Here is a 16,546-nt window from a genome sequence, read left to right on the forward strand (position 1 = left end):
TGGCGTCCGGTCGCCTAGCAACGCGCCACCCCGCCCCTCCGCGTGACGTAACCGTGACTCCAAGCTGCGCCTCAGCGTCGTCACGAGCCGGTGACGCTAACTGGGCTCCGCCCGCGCCCCCGCCCCGTAAGTGACTGGGGGGGGGGGGGAAGGGAGCAGAGGAAGGAGGTTGCATCACGCGCGTGGCGTCACATCGCTGTGATGACGACACAGCTACACCCAGAGGCGGGGGGGAAAAAAAAAAAAAAAAGCACTTTGTGAAAGTTCCCGCTAGGCCGTGGGGAAGGGCAAATCCCACAAGGGGGAACACCCACCGCTCTGGTGACTGCGCTAAGGCTGCTGCTAACCTCGTAACGCCATGGTGACAGTAACTTTAATCTTATTTTTCCCCCCCTGCACAAACAAACAAGAACTTCGACACCACAGAGGCACCATACAAGGGAAAGCAGCAAGCTGCAGTTATTTAAGAGCCTCCATGCAGAAGCATACCACAGCTCCCTTGCATAAAAATAGAGCTGACTTGGGTACAGCTCATTCAAAGAGTCTTAAGTAATATCCCAGCCCTCTACAGCAATAACTCAATTTTTTTCTCCAGTAAAAAAAAAAAAAAAAAAATCAAAGTCTTACAATCATGATTACATTCCCACAAGAAAATATGTTCACATAAAGAAAAAAATGGAGCAGACCTAGGACATAAGGACCATAATTAAATTTATCATCCCAACAATAGGTCAGATATGACAATTAATCTTATGACGATTACAGGAGCCAGGAAAGTTAGTTAAACAATAAAGTGTTCATGTGAGTAAAACTGCATTATAAAGCTATCAAGAAAGAGGCTGAGCAAAGATAAGTATCTTTAACTTTAGCTCTTCACTGGTTTTGAGTTGATTTGAATTTAAATATTTGATGCACTTCTATGTAATTAGGAAAACAATGAACATAACCTGTAATTGAAAAAGGTGACTCACAAAGCTAGCCACCTGGGAACAGGCTGAACCACTAGGAGCATCCAAAACTACTTTGAAAACAGGTGGAATTATCCTGCAAACGGTCAGACCCTTCCAGTCCTGTTATTTTGTTCACTGTAGGTTTGTTTATTCAGTATATTTGCTACTGCATCAATCTTGCTGAAGGTCTTAAAAATCACTTCACTGGGGAAACCATCCATGCCTGCTAAAGATCAGCCCAGATTTACTCTTCCTATATATAACATATAATCTCTCCTTTTTTTTCCTCCTCTCCCATTCCTTTGTTCTTTTTCCTTCTGGCTAAAACCCATTCTATCACACTATGTAATTTCCACTCCTCCTTGGTATTTTGGCATGAGTCATTGAGATACTCATGGTCACTCAGATATTAACTGTTTCCTTAAAAACAAACAAAAAACCCTAGAGTAATATGCTGAGGGGACAGAATGCAAAAAGGCATAGACAAGCTCAGAAAAAAGGTTGCATCAGTATATACAAGTATATAAACTTTGAATTTTTTAAAGTCAGTATGAAAACTTCCTTTGGATTTCAGTTAAAATAGAAAATGCTCATGATTCTGTACTGTCCCACCGCAATCCACAGAATATGTTACCTCTGAGAAGGTGGTATATTATATCATACATTATCAGTGCAAGATTGATGGCTAAAAACACAAGTTTTTGAATTACCTGATGCTGTAAGGCAGAAGTTCAGTTCTTCTTTTAAAAGGAAAAAAGTATCCTTGTCAATACTGAAGAAAACTGTCAAGTTTTACTCATTTGATACTCTAGAAACCATGTTCAGTTACTGCTAATATGTTAGTAGAATTAGCTCTTCACATTTAAAACACTTTCATTTCTAAAACAAGAAATTGTAAACATCACCTCTGATAGCATAAATAAACCGTGTCATTTTTTCAAGTCCTTGAGGTTTTGTTGACTTTTGCGGAATTCAGGGAAGCTTAGTATCTCAAAGTAGCATTAAAAATCACTATGTGTGAAAGATCCATGGCTGCATTGCATTGACATCACATTATGCCTATCTCACTTGTTAAACCAGTTATGCAAATACATTTGTTTCAAGGAGAGATTATCCAGGCCTTTAAAGGCAGTATTTGGAACGCCCACAGAATTGAAGTGATCAGCAATGTCATCCCAAGCCTGCTTCAAATCATTGTGCAGAACCAGGCCCAGGATGTAAGGGGAAAAAGTGTACCACCACCTGTGGACACATGCAGTCACTACCTCCCATCACAGGCCAAGAATGTGGGCAAATCCCAACACATGGCCACGGATAAAAATAAAATAAAAGCTATTTATAAAAGAATGCTTTTATATTATCTATTCTTTGTAAAATATCTGCAGTTCCACTACTCTTACTGACTGAAGAGTATTTCTACAATGTCTAGAGTGCTTCAAGAAAATCATTGTCTTGGTTTCTGAGTTTATATCTCTTCCAGAAAGCTTCACTGCAAACAGATTTATAGGACACTATTTTCTCTGTATTTGCCTGACTAGCAAGTTTCACTGAGATCACTAAATACGTCAGAACAATCTTACTAGCTCAGATGTAGTCCAGTTCCACAAAAAGAAGAGTTTTTGAACCTGTGCTGAAGAAGCGGACAAATTTATTTAGTTCTACTAGACAATAGGAATATTTTTCAACTTACTACTCAGAAACCTGAGGGAAGCTTTTGAATGTGTACACATTAATGTACTGCTAACACCCAGAGAATCAATCAAAACTGGGATCTGTCATACTGTTCAGACAGTATTCAAGCATAAAATGGTTGGGATACTAAACACTATCAGTAAGATTAAAAAAGTAAGACTAAACTGAAAGCTCAGATAACCAAGTATCCTAGCAAAGACTTCTAGGTCTGTTACTGATATATAAATAGCTCCCAAGAGCAACACAAAGTTAACTTTTTCAAAGTAGAGATCTTTTTAAAAAAAAAAAAAAAAAAAAAAAGTCAATTGCCTACTGCACAAGTTTAGCAATATTTCAACTGCATCTCTTTTCTGATCTCCTCTTGCACATTCCCCTGTTTGAGCCACACCTGCTCCTTTTAGTCTTCTCACCTTTCTGCAGTTGTGCAAATCTTGAGCAGCCTGTCAACCAGCTGCCCATTTTCAACCAGTATTCATGGTTTTTCTGTAGCCTGACATACAGGCAGAAACGTAGACGATGAAATTACAGGACTCGCACTTTTTCCTGATTATACATAAAAAAGAAAGGAGTGCTAAAACACAGTATTTTACTTTAATATCCTTATGCAATCAATACAATTAATTGTGAATTGAATAAATAACCTCTTTCCTCAGAGCCTTCTTTTTCCATTAAAGTAATCACAACAGTGAAAGGATCAAAATTCTTCCCAAGATTCAGCAGGTATAGTTATGCCAGTTAGCAACTGATAGACTAAATCAAGGTACTATAAAGGCAAGCCAGTTAAATTATTAATAACCTATTTTTCTACCAAGAGAAGTTTTCAAAATAATATGACCTCAAAAGTGAAAATTAAACCTCTTCTTTCTAAAAGTTAGCAAAATCTGAAGATTTTAACAAACATCAAGGAAATGTCTTCCCAACTTGTTTTGAGCAGGAAAAAAAATGTCTACTTCAATAGATACTCTACAGAAAGTCTGGATTTTATGTTTTGTTTTATTTTTAAAAAAGACCCTTCCTCTAATTGAAATCTTTCACTGATACAAGAGAGGTTGGTACTCCATTAGTTAAGTCTCATAACAGTAAACTGATTCCCTCCATGAATACACATCATAAGCAGAAACTGTACATTTGATACCAAAAAACCCGTTTTTTTCCTATGTATTTTATATTTCAAGTTTGTTTGCTTTTTATTTCAACAACAGAAGTAATTTCCAAATGTAGATAATTTTCTTCAATGCCTTGGTGCATGCAGAAATGTCACAGGAACTTGTTCTGTTTTAAGCCTAGTTCTAAGTTTCTCATTTGTCCTTCAAACTACTCTTCCCTTTTGATCTGCATTTGAGGATCTAACAATCAAGTAAGAATGATTCTCTGCACTATCTTCCAAGACCTGAGCACAGCCACTTAAATTCTTGGCTCTAATTATGAACAACAACAGGAATTCAGAGGTTACTTTACAATGCAAGGCTCCAACATAATATACATCTTTACAGCCACTCTACTTCAATAAAATTAGGTTTTTTTCTTAATCTTTTTCTTGTCAGAGTTTTGTTGTGGTGAATAGAATTCTAAGAACTCAAGGCTGGCAAATGCAATTAAAGTAGAAATACTGAAAGCTTTGCTAATACATAATGGGTGTTAAAGATCTCTGTAGAAACAGTCAAGTTGAAACTACTAGATCAATTACACAAATCCATATCTGCTACTTCTACTAATACTTTTGTGTACCTTTAAAATAAGAAAGAAAAGATGTTTTTAATGACTAAGACAAGCTTTAGTTATTTTATCCATTGCTTTAACCCTCAGAAGCTCAACATGTTATACACATTCTATAAGGAAAAAGTTTTAATTATTTTTGCTTCACTAAAAACAGTATTCCGATACAGAACTCTCAAATATCAATATGAAGAAAACACTAAATACTTTGAACAGTCTTGATGCTTTTATGGCTTTTGATACACCAGAGCTGTCAAATTTTATAGGCAGATACAAAATTTACCACCTGAAAGGCAGCATAAGGAGTTAACTCCAAGAACTTAGCTAACTGAGACAATTAAACCAGAAACTTTATTTCTTTGCCCCTCAATGGCATTAAACCCCACCATTCCAATGCATTCCTGCTGCACTAAAATGCAGCTTAGATCTTTTGACATTCAGGAAGAAAACAGAATAGAAGAAAAATGACATGCAGATGGTAGTTGATAGGCTATCGGTGGGCTGTTAACTAACAGGCTATAATGCATGGCTAGAATGATGCAGTTAGTTTACTGGTCACAAAAGGGAGTAACAATTAATAAGTGCCCTGAAAAATGCTTGACTAGAGGATGCACTTTATTCTAATGCTCTTTTAATAAAGAAAAGAAGATGGTTAGACTTACTGTTGAAGCTTCCCTGCTTTTCTTCTGTAATTTGTACTCTTCTCCCGGCCTTCTCTTTCTCACAAGAAAAGAGTCACTTTTTTATAAAAAAGAACTAAGGTCTTTATAACAGAAGCTCTACTTCTTACCAAAGCAAGCAACTCAGAGCTTTTAATGATTTGATTGTGTCACCTAAATCTCTCAAAATTTCTTCCTCTTTCTGAGAGAAAACATTGTACAATTAGTATTTTAGGGTCCTCAACCTTCAGTTCTGGAGGACTTCTTACAAAAATCTGTTTTACCTTTGCTTATCTTTTAGAGAGGCTGACATTCTGATGAAGACTGGACATCAATCTCCGGATTTCATTAACAGTCTGTCCACTTAAGAACAGGCTGCCAATCTTTCTTTTTTTATTTGCTTTATTACAAATGCCTCAGCACTCCTTGGCTCAAGGTCTTATAATTGCTGCCAGGTGATTGGGTAGAGTCACTAATGTACAGCCTTAGGTGAATCAAAAATAAATATTCTGAATTTGAGCAAATCATTTCTCCATCCCTTTACCAGTCAGTAGCAGCAGTAACTGGTACAGACCCATCAGTGTTCCACTACCATACAGATTTTCAACATACCCAAAGTTTTATCAATAAAACATTGTTCAGTTACTGAGCTGATCAAAGTGCATTAGAGTTCCTGTTTCTCTCCACTGATCGCAGTGGAATCAGATGCAACAGGAACTTTATTAGTTCCAGCAAAAACAGAATCAAAAGCAGCTTCCTGCTCCTCTAAAGTCACAGCAGCAGTAGGTCCTTTAACAGATGTGTTGGTAAAGACTGACTGTTGCCCCGCAATCCTTTCCAGGTCCACTGTTTTCCTACCTCTTCTTTTTCCCAGTATTTTGATGTAATTAGCTGGCACAAGTCCTGTTGTTTGACCATCATAACTAGCCAAAAGCCAACCACGGATTTTGGGTTGTTGTTCTGAAGAAGAAAATGCAAATGCATTACATTACAAAAATGATGCAAAATACACTGCAGTTGAAGCACACATACATCAGGGGGTAGATGACACACCAAATCGTCACACACACAAAATAACTTTATAGTAAAAGGCCAGTCCAAATTATTTCATAAGAGGATCCGCACTGATGAGGTGTTCTGAGGAGTACTATGAAGTGCAAATTTTTCTGATATTGATGACACCACAACATTACAAGTCCCTAAAGATTTTAAGTTGTGCAGCGGGTGTGATGAGGAGGTAACTGCAAGGGTAACCACAGAGCACACTCTGGATAAATTATTAAGCCATTTATATTTTAGGGAAATTGAACAGAACTACTCAACAAGTTTTATTACAACACATGTAATAACTAGTAAAGAAGTCACTGGGGAGGAGTTGAGTCAAATTATGTGTGGTTTTTTCATTTTCTGACCTTAGCAATATGACTGACTGCACATACAATTAGAAAATAAATACAAAATTAAAAGTTTACCTTTGGGTGCTAATTTTAGCATATCACCAGCACGGAAAGAAATTTCTTCTTCTGAAAGAGCACTGAAGTCATATTCTGCTCTTCCAACTACATGATCATCTTCTCCACTTGCCCAGTTACTAGATACTGTTTCACAAAAAAAAAAAAAAAAAACAAAACACACACACACCTTAACTTCTCTGATAGACAACTGAAAGGAGTAACAAACAAAGCAAGAATCAAGAATTGATGAGTCAATCCAACCAATAGCTTTTTTTTTTTTTTTGACAATACAATTCTCAGTCCCATCAGCGCATATTTGTGCAATTGCCAATCTAATAGAAAAGAAACAGGAGAACCACTATTTTGGAATCACAGAAAGCATTCTGTGAAACTGCATCATAACTCAACATTAGGCTATTTAAATAGGCTGCTACTTGTATCATGTGCCTAAAACTCAGCATTGTGCCCCAGTATCTATTAAATTTTATTACTGTAATATAAGACTAATAGCTATTCATGTGATAATAAACTAAACAATGTTTTCCATACTCTCTACTCTTGTGCTGCAGATCATTTTTACCTGTTTCTTCGTCACTGTATGTAGAAAGCAGTTTCCAAATCAGATAGGGACCTCCCAGTATAACAGCAAAGAACAAGAAAATAGGCCAGGATTTTGCAGAGCTGGCTGCCTTGTCTTCAACACCAGCACGAGCCACCGTCCCCTCACTCTCAGCCCACAAATCCTCATTCTCAGAGCTCTTCCGTAGACCTAGTAATCGCTGTAGACGCTGATAGAGATATCTTATAGTTCTCACTATAGCAAGAGCTGAAAACACCTTTGTGAAGTGTACTTTGAGGCGGGAGAAGTGATTGGCTACATCCAGCACAGCTCTGAAACTGTTGTACACAGCTGAAAAGGTAGCATCCATCATCATGCTGACCGAGGCAAATGCATGCACAATACTTTCAATGGACTGAAATGCACCTCTGCTGCTCTCTTCAGCCTGCTGAACAAACCTGCTGGGAGGAATATCATCTGTACGAAAGCGGTTATAACCCAAACCACCATATCCGTAACTGTAAGGATTATAGCTTCCGTAAAAAGAAGTTCCATATGAGCCATAGCCTGGAGAAAAAGAACTACTATACGCTGGCCTGAAAGTGCTCAGACTACTGCTTCCTGTTTGCTGTGATGGTCTTGGCAAAATAGGTGGAGGTATTCGTGCAACTGTGGGTTGTCCAGGCCTAGTCAGCAGGTTGTCGCCCAAGTCAGCAGACCTAAACAAATCCAGACAATCAAGATCAGTACTCAAAGTAAATTTGTATTTTCATTTTCCCAGAGTTCTTGGCAAACTGCATAATAACACAGTGCATTTTGATAAGATGGGGAGCCTGATAGCCAAATACACAATATGTTGCACAATGTTTGTGTGAAGTACAAGTTTTGGTCAGGAAATCCAGGTCTTAAAAAAAAAAAAAAAAAAAAAAAAAGAAAAACAACCAACCAACCAAACATGAGACATTCAGTATCCAGGTAGAACTGCAGCATATCTGAAATATACCCCTGGAAAAACTTTAAAGCTATTCATTGTAATGACGAAGAAAGTATGAAATGCTGCATCTAGATTCAAAACTGTTGCTGTAACACTTAAGACATTTCTCTGTGCACAAAAGCCTCACTTATGATCTACCAAGAATATCTATGAATACTGCAATATAAAATCTATTTTTATTTATTTCCAATACTTGTTCTCAGCTTTCCTCTATAATGAGCCCATTGTACACCCAGACCTCCTTTGAATCTACACTTAGAGAAAAGGATGGTGTGACCTAAATGAGAATCCAAGCAATTATAAAACACCATATGCAAGGGCTTTGGGTCCTCTGATTTCCCCCTTTCCCTAAACTATCTAATTATCATTATACAGCACACCTGGGGATCAAATCTATCACTGTTACTAGTTGGCAGAAAGAGAAATTATGAGTCAGATTTCTTTTAAATGAATTTTTAGCCTTGTGTATACCCATACGTCCACATCATTTTATCTAGGCCTTTTGTAGTAAGGCTCTGTAAGTACTATGATAGGTCTTTGAATTGTATGAAGCAGCTCTCCAACTGTTGCTGTTTCATGAAAAACTAATCAATGTATAATCATCCTAAAAGTCAAACATTTTGGTCAGCTCCCATATTTACTGCTTCATCCCATGACGTTCTGTTTTTTTAGTGTATGAAATTCACAGAGAAAGTGAGAAATGAAAGATCAAGTTTGAATCACAACAGGAATCGCTACAGAGCTGCTTCCTTCTGCACTACCTTCAACGTGAAGCATGCTTGCTGCATTGTGTATAGATAAGCAGTGAATTACTTCCTCTTAAGAAAGCTCATTAGCAAATAATGTTTATGTCTTTATGTTATTTGCTTTTTCCATCATAGCTTTTAACTCTCCTAACAGTTAAAAACAGAAGCAAAAAGAAGTTATCACCACAGAGAAGAAAGCTACTGTAACTTACTAAATCACACTCAAAAACCCCACAGTCAGCATGGGACAACTCACTTTAAAGCTGCTTGGAGCAATTTAAAGTGACCTAGATAACCCCACCAAGAAGAATTAACATCCAATCTCCAGTTCAGTAATCTTCAGCTTGCAGTAAAGGCACAAACATTTCTGTTAAACTGAAGCTGTTGAACGTTTTGTCTCGGGCTAACCTTTTGCCCAGTTTCAGCTCACTCAGCTTGCAATCACCAGCACCAAGTGAAAAACAAGGCTCATCCCTAACCGCCAAGTCTCCCTTGGTTTCTGATGGAAAGGAAGGAATTTAGACGCGCTTTCTGTATAGTGTTCTTCTCAGTAAGCACGCCGCATTTTTCTGGAAAATGCTGATTCCTGGGTGAACGCAGTAGCGACAGAAATACGTGTCTCCCTTTTCCTGCCGCTGGGAAGGACGAGGCACCGCTCCGCCGCTCCTGGGGGGCAGGCACCCTCACTCCCGGCAACGCGGACCGCTTTACCACACACACACACCCGGTCGTGCACGCCATCCCCCCAAAAAGGGGGACAAACAACCCCCAGGAGAGGAGCCCGACGCCCAGGCCACCCGAGCCGACGGCAGCGCCGAGCTCCGCGCTCCCTGAGCCGCCGCCTGGCCGACCGCGACCTTTGAGCCCCTTCGGCCTCCGGGCAGCGGACGAGGCCGGGCAGCCCTGGCCCGAGGGGGGCGGAGGGCAGCACCCAGCCCGGCCGCGCGCACAGAAGGGGGACCCGCGGGCCGGCGCACGCACTCACTGGAAGGCGGGCGCCACGGTGCCCGCCAGCCGCCGGTTCTCCCAGGGCTTGGGCGGCGGCGGCTGCGACGCCATCTCCGCCTGGCTGCGGGCCCCGCTCCGCCCCCGCCCGGCCGAGTCGCGTTCCCCCGCCCGCGGCACCGGCAGGCGCCGCGCGCGAGCGCCGAGCCATCCACCAGCCAGCCTTCCGGCAAGGCAGAGGACGCCGAGCGCTGATCGATGCCCTCTGCCTCGCCGCTACCTCGGCCTGCCCGGGCTCGCCGCAGCCCTGCTCGCTGCGCCGGAGCAGCGCGGCGCGGGGGGCGAGGTCCCGCGTGGGTCGCGCCGTGGGGGGCTCCGAGGTGAAGGCTTCCGCGCGGAGCGTGGGGCGGAGGCGGCGCCGTCCCCATCCCCCTCCCCCCCCGCGCCGCCGCCCTCGCCTGTCCCCGCCGGCGCCGCGTTAGCCCCCCTCCCTGCGCGGGGGGCTCTAACGGTTCTAACGGTCGGCGCGCGCGAGGCGTCCGGCGCGGGGGTGGTGTGGGGGGAGCGGAGCGGAGCTGCGCGCGCGGGGCGGGCGTGTGGCGCTGCCCGCCGGGAGCTGCGAGGGGCGGATGCGGGGCGAGGCGGCCACGCCGGCGCTTTGGCTTCGTGGCTCTTAAGCCCGGGTTTCAGCTGCGGCAGCAAACGCGTGAAATCCGGGATGTTGGGGGCGGGAGGGGGGCTGGTTACGCGCTGAGAAAAGCGTGGCATAAAGAGCCTGCGCGTGTGTTCCGGGCATGGCCTCGACCCCGTCCTGACACGCGCTTTCTGCCTCTGCCGGGCTGCGAGTTTGACATTCAGCACCTCATCACGTAGATTAAGTCTGTAACCTGTTCTTGGAAATGAAAGGTTTCTTAATGGACGGTGCCTCCCCCCCTCCCCCGTTTTTAATATCTGTATTCAAATATTTGTAGCCTGAAACATCATGACAATATGGTTCAAATCTCATGAAGTGCAATTAAGTTAATAAATATCTAAGTATTAACAACAATAACAAAAAAAAAGTAGGACCAGTTCGAAGATTTCTAGTAGTCCTTGATTTTTACAGCCTACCTTGAAGGATCCATATGCAGGAATTAAGTTAGGCTTTCCTGTGCCCTGAAGGTTTTGAGAAGGATTGAGACACTTAAAATGACTGTGCAAGGAACTCCAGAGTAGTATAGGACGTTAGAGGTCTAACAGGTGGTGACTGGCATGGAGGAGGCGTATATGCACTGCCTCTTCACCATCTTGTGATATACAAGAACTAGGGGATATCAAATGTTGCTCGGAGGAACTAAGCCTGAAAGAAAATCAGATGGTTCTTCCTTCAGTAGGTAATGAACTTGTGGAATTCCTTGTCGAAGGATGTTACAGAGGCAGAAACTTTCAAGCAGACTGGACAAGAGTTGGAAGAAAGATCTGTTAAGGGTTACTAACAGGCAAAGCACCCCAGGTTAAGGGATCCCTCAGACCAGAAATAATTGGAGACAGAAAGCTCTTGACAGAGGTGCAGCACATACTGCTTTTAATCTTCCTGTGGCATTTATTTATGCCTACTGTTGGAGACAGTAAACTAACTGAACCCTTGCTCTGAACAAGTCTGGTTATTCTTATATGCCCTCTCATGTTTCACAGATACCCAGTATGGGTGAGTACCTCACTGGGGTTATTAATAGTCTCTTTTTTCATATTTTTTCAAAAAAATAAAGAACTTAACCTCGTGGAGTTAAGTTCATCATCAGGTTTCAGCCAAATAAAGTAGTCCGTTATAAAGTACTGGGAGAGAGAGTGTCAAGGAATGAAACTAGCCTAATCTTATAAAGAAAAACAGAAGCCTGTCCCAAAAACAGTAGTCCAGTTGATTCAAAACCTTGTTATTTACAAATGTTTGAAATGAAGAATAAGAAATCTCAAAAAATTGAAGGAGCTAATGGATAGAAAAGGCAACCTTTGCCTTTTAGGCTTTGTGTGACAGAAAGAGAGGGCGTCTATTTTTTTCCATGATTCTTAACACGTTAATTCTTTTCTTGCTGTGATTTTAGAAGGAATTTTCATTTTACATACGGCTTAAACAATATGTCTTTGCCTTTTTCTCCTTCTCCATTCAGTAAAGCATATCATGTCATGTAATGCATTTTATTGAAGATAAAGCTCTGGTCAGACGCTCTGCATACCTTCATCAGAACTCCTGACTTCTGGTTTATTTAGGAAGTAGAGAAGCTTTTCCCTGAGTTAGTGATCTTTTTGGGTTGGTCCTTCCAATCAGTTGTGCCTTTGGTCTAAGAGAAATGTGTGTCTAAAGAACAAAAAGAAAAAAAAATCCATTGACTCAAAGTACTGCTCAGTTAAGTGAGTCCATTTTTTTTGAATTATGTTTATAATAAACTTTTTTTTTTATTTTAGAATTATCCAGCATGTCTTCACTAACAGAAAAGGACAGACCTATTGTTCAGCTGTTATTGAACACTGGTACTTGCCCGCGATGTATTTTCAGGTTTTGCTGCCTGGGATCACAGACACCGTATAAACGTCCATACAAGGTTTCTTCTTTGTATTCCTGATTAGCATATGTGAATGTATGAATGCAGTGTTCTTTGCGCTACCTTGGATTAGAAGGACATTGTATTATTGGGCTCTTTGCCTGAGAGGATAATGCTCTGCAAAATGAGTCATGAAAAATGACTGCTGCTTACACAGTGCAATTTTATTGAGTAATTACAGGAATGGTAGAATGTAACAATTGTTGTGGGTTAAATGTTAAGTCTGACTGTGAAAGTCGCTAAGTGTTTCCTGAAAACACCAGAAAACAGGGCATATTAGCTTCTTCACAGTATGGCTCTATCACTTTGGAACCAGAGCAGCTATGATTGTTTTCTCTGTTCTTTTCCCTTTAGCATAATAAGTAGCTAAGGAGCTTTGGGTCAGTGCAGCTGAAGCAGAGGAGGAACCATCCATCTGTGCACCCAACTTTTAACCTCATAGTGCCTGCTTCTTGCAGTAGAACCAATTAGGGTGCTGGAACTTAAGAATTGCAGAGCACAGGTTAAGGGCAAGTTTTCCATTTTTAATCTGTCAAAGAGTGTTACTGGGTGTCCTTTTTAAGTAACCTTACTGCTGGAATTCAGTATTCCCCCATTTTTTCCTAAGTATGCACCATCATTCTTGCCCTTATTCTTGGCTATGATGTTCCTCCTCTTGTTTTTGGCTATTTATTCCTCTTCTATGTTTTTTCTCTGAGACTTCTTTTATTGTTTAGTGCAAATAAACATCTCCATTTACCTGGTCTAATGCATATCCCTTGTTGCTATGCTTGTATTTGAAGGTGTCTATCTTGATTATTTCTACCGTTATTCAAGTTCAGACTCCGGAATTCATCTTTCATAGCTTTCTTCCTTATCCTTTTCCATTTTCTGTCAGTCATTTGAGACATGTTCATTCCGTATGCCATTTTTTATTGTTTTGTGTCTCTACCCAGTTTCCCTCTGAGTTGTAACAACACAGTAACTGCTATGTTTGTTACTGAAGACATTTTAATAAATCTTTCTTTAATAAATCTTTGTGAACTACATTTTAACTCTGTCATAGTTCCTAAAATTCAGAGACGTGCAGGTAATTCTTCCATGTCCTCACCAGCACACCGTTTAATTTTCATTTAGTTTTCAGTGGTTAGAGATGGGGCCAAAGATAAATGCATTTCTGCACGTGAGGAATGTAAAATGCTTCTAGTCTTGTTGGATGTTATGAAGAAGTCCATTCAGTAAAAATCAGTTTCTCTGGGTAATGTTTTGGCAGAAGTACAACTTGGAGCTTTTTTAATTGTGTAGATGTCTTTTGGTATAAATTACAAGTTTTTAATTACACAAGGCTGAACTGGAGTGCTTAATACTGCCTTTTAGAATGCATTTATAAGCACTTGTTACAGCATTGAAGAAGAAAAATCAACAGCAGTAATATTTGTCTCGTATGTTAGGATTTGATGAAGGAGTTGAAAGAACTTCTGAAAAATAATGCAGAAAAAGAGGATACAGTTTGTTTTGAAGTAGCTGATCCACCCTGTAAGAGAATCAGGCTTGAAAACACAGAAGAGGGGCCTGCTGATCTGAACCAGAATGGAGTGCTCAAGCAGATTGCTTTGGTTAATGAAGAAAATACTGCTTTGGAGAGCTCAGCTGTGAAGGTTTGCAATGTGTGTTTGGGAATTCTTCAGGAGTTCTGCGAGGTGGACTTTGTTAAAAAGGTAAATAATCAGTTCTTGATCTATATGTGTGCTTTTCTTGGAGTTGGTGTGTGTTGGAGCCTGCAGTATAGGTCTGGTGATGAAAACCCCATACGATTAAACAATCACCAGCAAGATACGGGAAAACAAACTGAAACATTTACTCATTTTGAATGTTTGAAATGTAGATGGCGCTATTCAACTACATACTACTAACTGACATGGTGTTTGCATACCTCCTGTGCAGTTGGGAAATAAAATTTATGTCTGTGTGACCATATTTTACGCAAGCCTGCCTTAATGTAACTTAAAAAATAATTTTAAAAGAGGAGTGCAGGTGCAATGGAATGACTGTTTGGAACATGTTTTCCATAGCAAAGGACTAATAGATGGCTAGTTATATGAATTTAGGAGACAATACAGGGTCAGCTACTTAAAGTACAACTAAAACCTCATTGTAAATTATGACCTCTCTTCACTTTTCTCTGTGATAGGATAATGTGGAGGCATCAAATGCTGTGCTGTTCAGCTTAGTTGCATGCTCTTAATGTAGTATAACTCTGTCTTTACCATATACTAATATTTAGAAAGCCACAGAAGAAGAAAATATTTCAATGGCATAACAGATTGCAGATGCTGGAGGAAGTATGAGTTAGAGGAGAATATGGGCATAATGACTATTGCAGACATCATCTCTGAGGAGTATAATTGCTTATGTAACAAGCTGAAATATCAGCTGGAAAATCCCACTGCAGTTGAAGTGTTCAAGTGTTTACCAAATAAGTTAAGCGTTAACCAAATTTAAAAGTATTTGGTTTAATGGCATGAATATATCTAGAAATGAGACTAAATATAAAGCATATTATATAGTTTCTGTTGTTGCAGTGAATTTTTTGCAGTTTAGAAGAAGTTTTAGAGGTTTCTTTTTTGTTTGCATTGGCAGAGTATGTATATTTTTATAGATCCCATTTTTAAGACTTGTTGTTTCAGATTCACACTTGTAAGTCGCGATGGAAAATCTGACAGCATTTGTTAATGCCCCACAAAAACTGATTTTCTTATAAGGAAATTTCCTTATCTGAGATGTTGATTTCATGTTGAACGCTCAGAACCAGTCTTTGTTAGCATTCACTAAAATCACTGATGTTTTGGGCATTTTCTCCGTGTGTGTTTAAGCTTATTTTCAGTGAGACACCTAACCATTAGCTCTTAGTAGCCTACTTTAAAATGTTTCAGGTGTGTGTAGGTTCTTGCTTTATTTCCAGTGGCAAATTTGATTTTTTATCAAAGCACATTAGAAATCTAGGCAATGTTCTGGCTTATGTGGGTGGTAATTGCATACTAATCCTGAGAAAACATAGGCATTCTGTTGTAAACTGAAAGATAAAATATTGCATTCTATTCTGTTACTTTGAAGAGCAGTGGAATTAACACTGTGGATACCTGTTTGTTCCTGCATTATCCCAGGACCTTACACATTTTTATTGTTGTAGAATTGTATCAGTGTTCTGAAGAAAAACATGCTGAGTCAACTGTTCTAGCATTTGATCACTGTGGTATAAAGCCTTATACCAAAATTTATGCGTGCAATTAATTGACTTTAGCCTTCAAATACTGAATTAGATTGTTTCATAATGCTGCAGCAATAAGGATACCATTTATTAGTATATTCTTTAAAACAAAACTTGTGTTTCAGTAAGTTGTTAGAGATTACTCTATTTTGCCTATTTGGCATCTATCTGAAAGTGTATTAATATGGATTTACAGTGATTACTCTAGACTATCAACTCAGTTTCATTAATGTAGTTTAATATTAAAATCCTTCTCTTGCAGTTGTGCCAAAAGGTTAAGTCTGCTGACTACCAGTTTACGAGTTTTGTATTTTCTGTATCTCTACCCCCACAGCTGTCTGTTAGAGAGGTAAGTGTTTACAGATAATTGTTACTTAAATGCGTAGTAAAGAAAGTTACTTGGATATGTGCAAGCTGGAGGTGGTTTGATTTTAATTGCTATTGTTTTAAAAGAAAACACATGCTAAAAGTGAAGTCTGTTTTCCCCTTCCTTTTTGGCGAGTATTATTTTAATTAATAAAGTGTCTGAGTCGCTTCAGATTTCAGTTAGTCCAGGAGTACATCTGAAAAAATGAAAGGAGTTTCTTTGAACCCTTGGTGTATTGCTCCCTTTGGTACAGATGCCAGCCCTGCTTTGTGGATCTTCTTGGAGAAGGAACTGCACAGCTGGTGCCTTTCCTGAAATAAATGATAATTGGTAGTGCAGAATGCAAATGAAGGAATTTGAAGATGAACTCTTTAACTCTGTGGCATTTTAAATAATGTAAAAATATGTATTTTTAATAGTCACCTGTCTTGGGCATTGTTGAAAATGTAAATGCAGTTGTACAAGTACTAATTTTGACGGCAATTTTAATCAGACGTAAATTGTTTACATTTCAGTCATTTAAGTATAGAAGACAGCAGTAACATGGACAGGTATATAACTGATAATTTTTTGGAAAACTGAAATATACTAAGCATAGTATAGCATGATCAATAAAGCAACAGGTTTTGCTTACTTGT

At 39.9% G+C, this 16,546-nt stretch overlaps 2 protein-coding genes across 4 annotated transcripts in view; one reads left to right on the plus strand and one right to left on the minus strand.

Moving 5' to 3' along the window:
- Window positions 1-3,214: 3,214 nt before the first annotated feature.
- On the minus strand, window positions 3,215-9,902 carry PEX13 (peroxisomal biogenesis factor 13). The gene is made up of 4 exons (XM_026094689.2): window positions 9,756-9,902; window positions 7,052-7,749; window positions 6,490-6,615; window positions 3,215-5,977 (listed from the first exon to the last, which is right to left on the minus strand). The coding sequence occupies exons 1-4, from the start codon at window positions 9,827-9,829 to the stop codon at window positions 5,682-5,684; spliced, it is 1,194 nt and encodes a 397-aa protein (XP_025950474.1). The 5' UTR covers window positions 9,830-9,902; the 3' UTR covers window positions 3,215-5,681.
- Window positions 9,903-9,987: 85 nt separating this feature from the next.
- Window positions 9,988-16,546, plus strand: part of PUS10 (pseudouridine synthase 10) — a 38,332-nt gene continuing 31,773 nt past the window's right edge. For 2 of the 3 annotated variants that reach the window (XM_026094672.2, XM_026094674.2), the window contains exons 1-4: window positions 9,988-10,095; window positions 12,158-12,294; window positions 13,725-13,991; window positions 15,804-15,890. In XM_026094672.2, coding sequence (XP_025950457.1) covers window positions 12,169-12,294; window positions 13,725-13,991; window positions 15,804-15,890 — 480 coding nt within the window. In that variant the 5' untranslated portion in view covers window positions 9,988-10,095; window positions 12,158-12,168. Of the gene's footprint in view, window positions 10,096-12,157; window positions 12,295-12,655; window positions 12,804-13,724; window positions 13,992-15,803; window positions 15,891-16,546 lie in introns of those variants that run through there. The other variant, XM_026094673.2, reaches the window with a different exon arrangement.

This window comes from Dromaius novaehollandiae, chromosome 3 (assembly GCF_036370855.1).
Source record: "Dromaius novaehollandiae isolate bDroNov1 chromosome 3, bDroNov1.hap1, whole genome shotgun sequence".
Lineage (NCBI taxonomy): Eukaryota > Metazoa > Chordata > Aves > Casuariiformes > Dromaiidae > Dromaius > Dromaius novaehollandiae.

Coding starts and splice junctions, on each gene's coding strand:
- PEX13 (XM_026094689.2), bottom strand. CDS start 9,829: ATGGCGTCGCAGCCGCCGCCGCCCAAGCCCTGGGAGAACCGGCGGCTG. Junction 7,750..9,755: donor ACCGTGGCGCCCGCCTTCCA/GTGAGTGCGTGC, acceptor GGATTTGTTTAG/GTCTGCTGACTTGGGCGACA. Junction 6,616..7,051: donor ATACAGTGACGAAGAAACAG/GTAAAAATGATC, acceptor TTTGTGAAACAG/TATCTAGTAACTGGGCAAGT.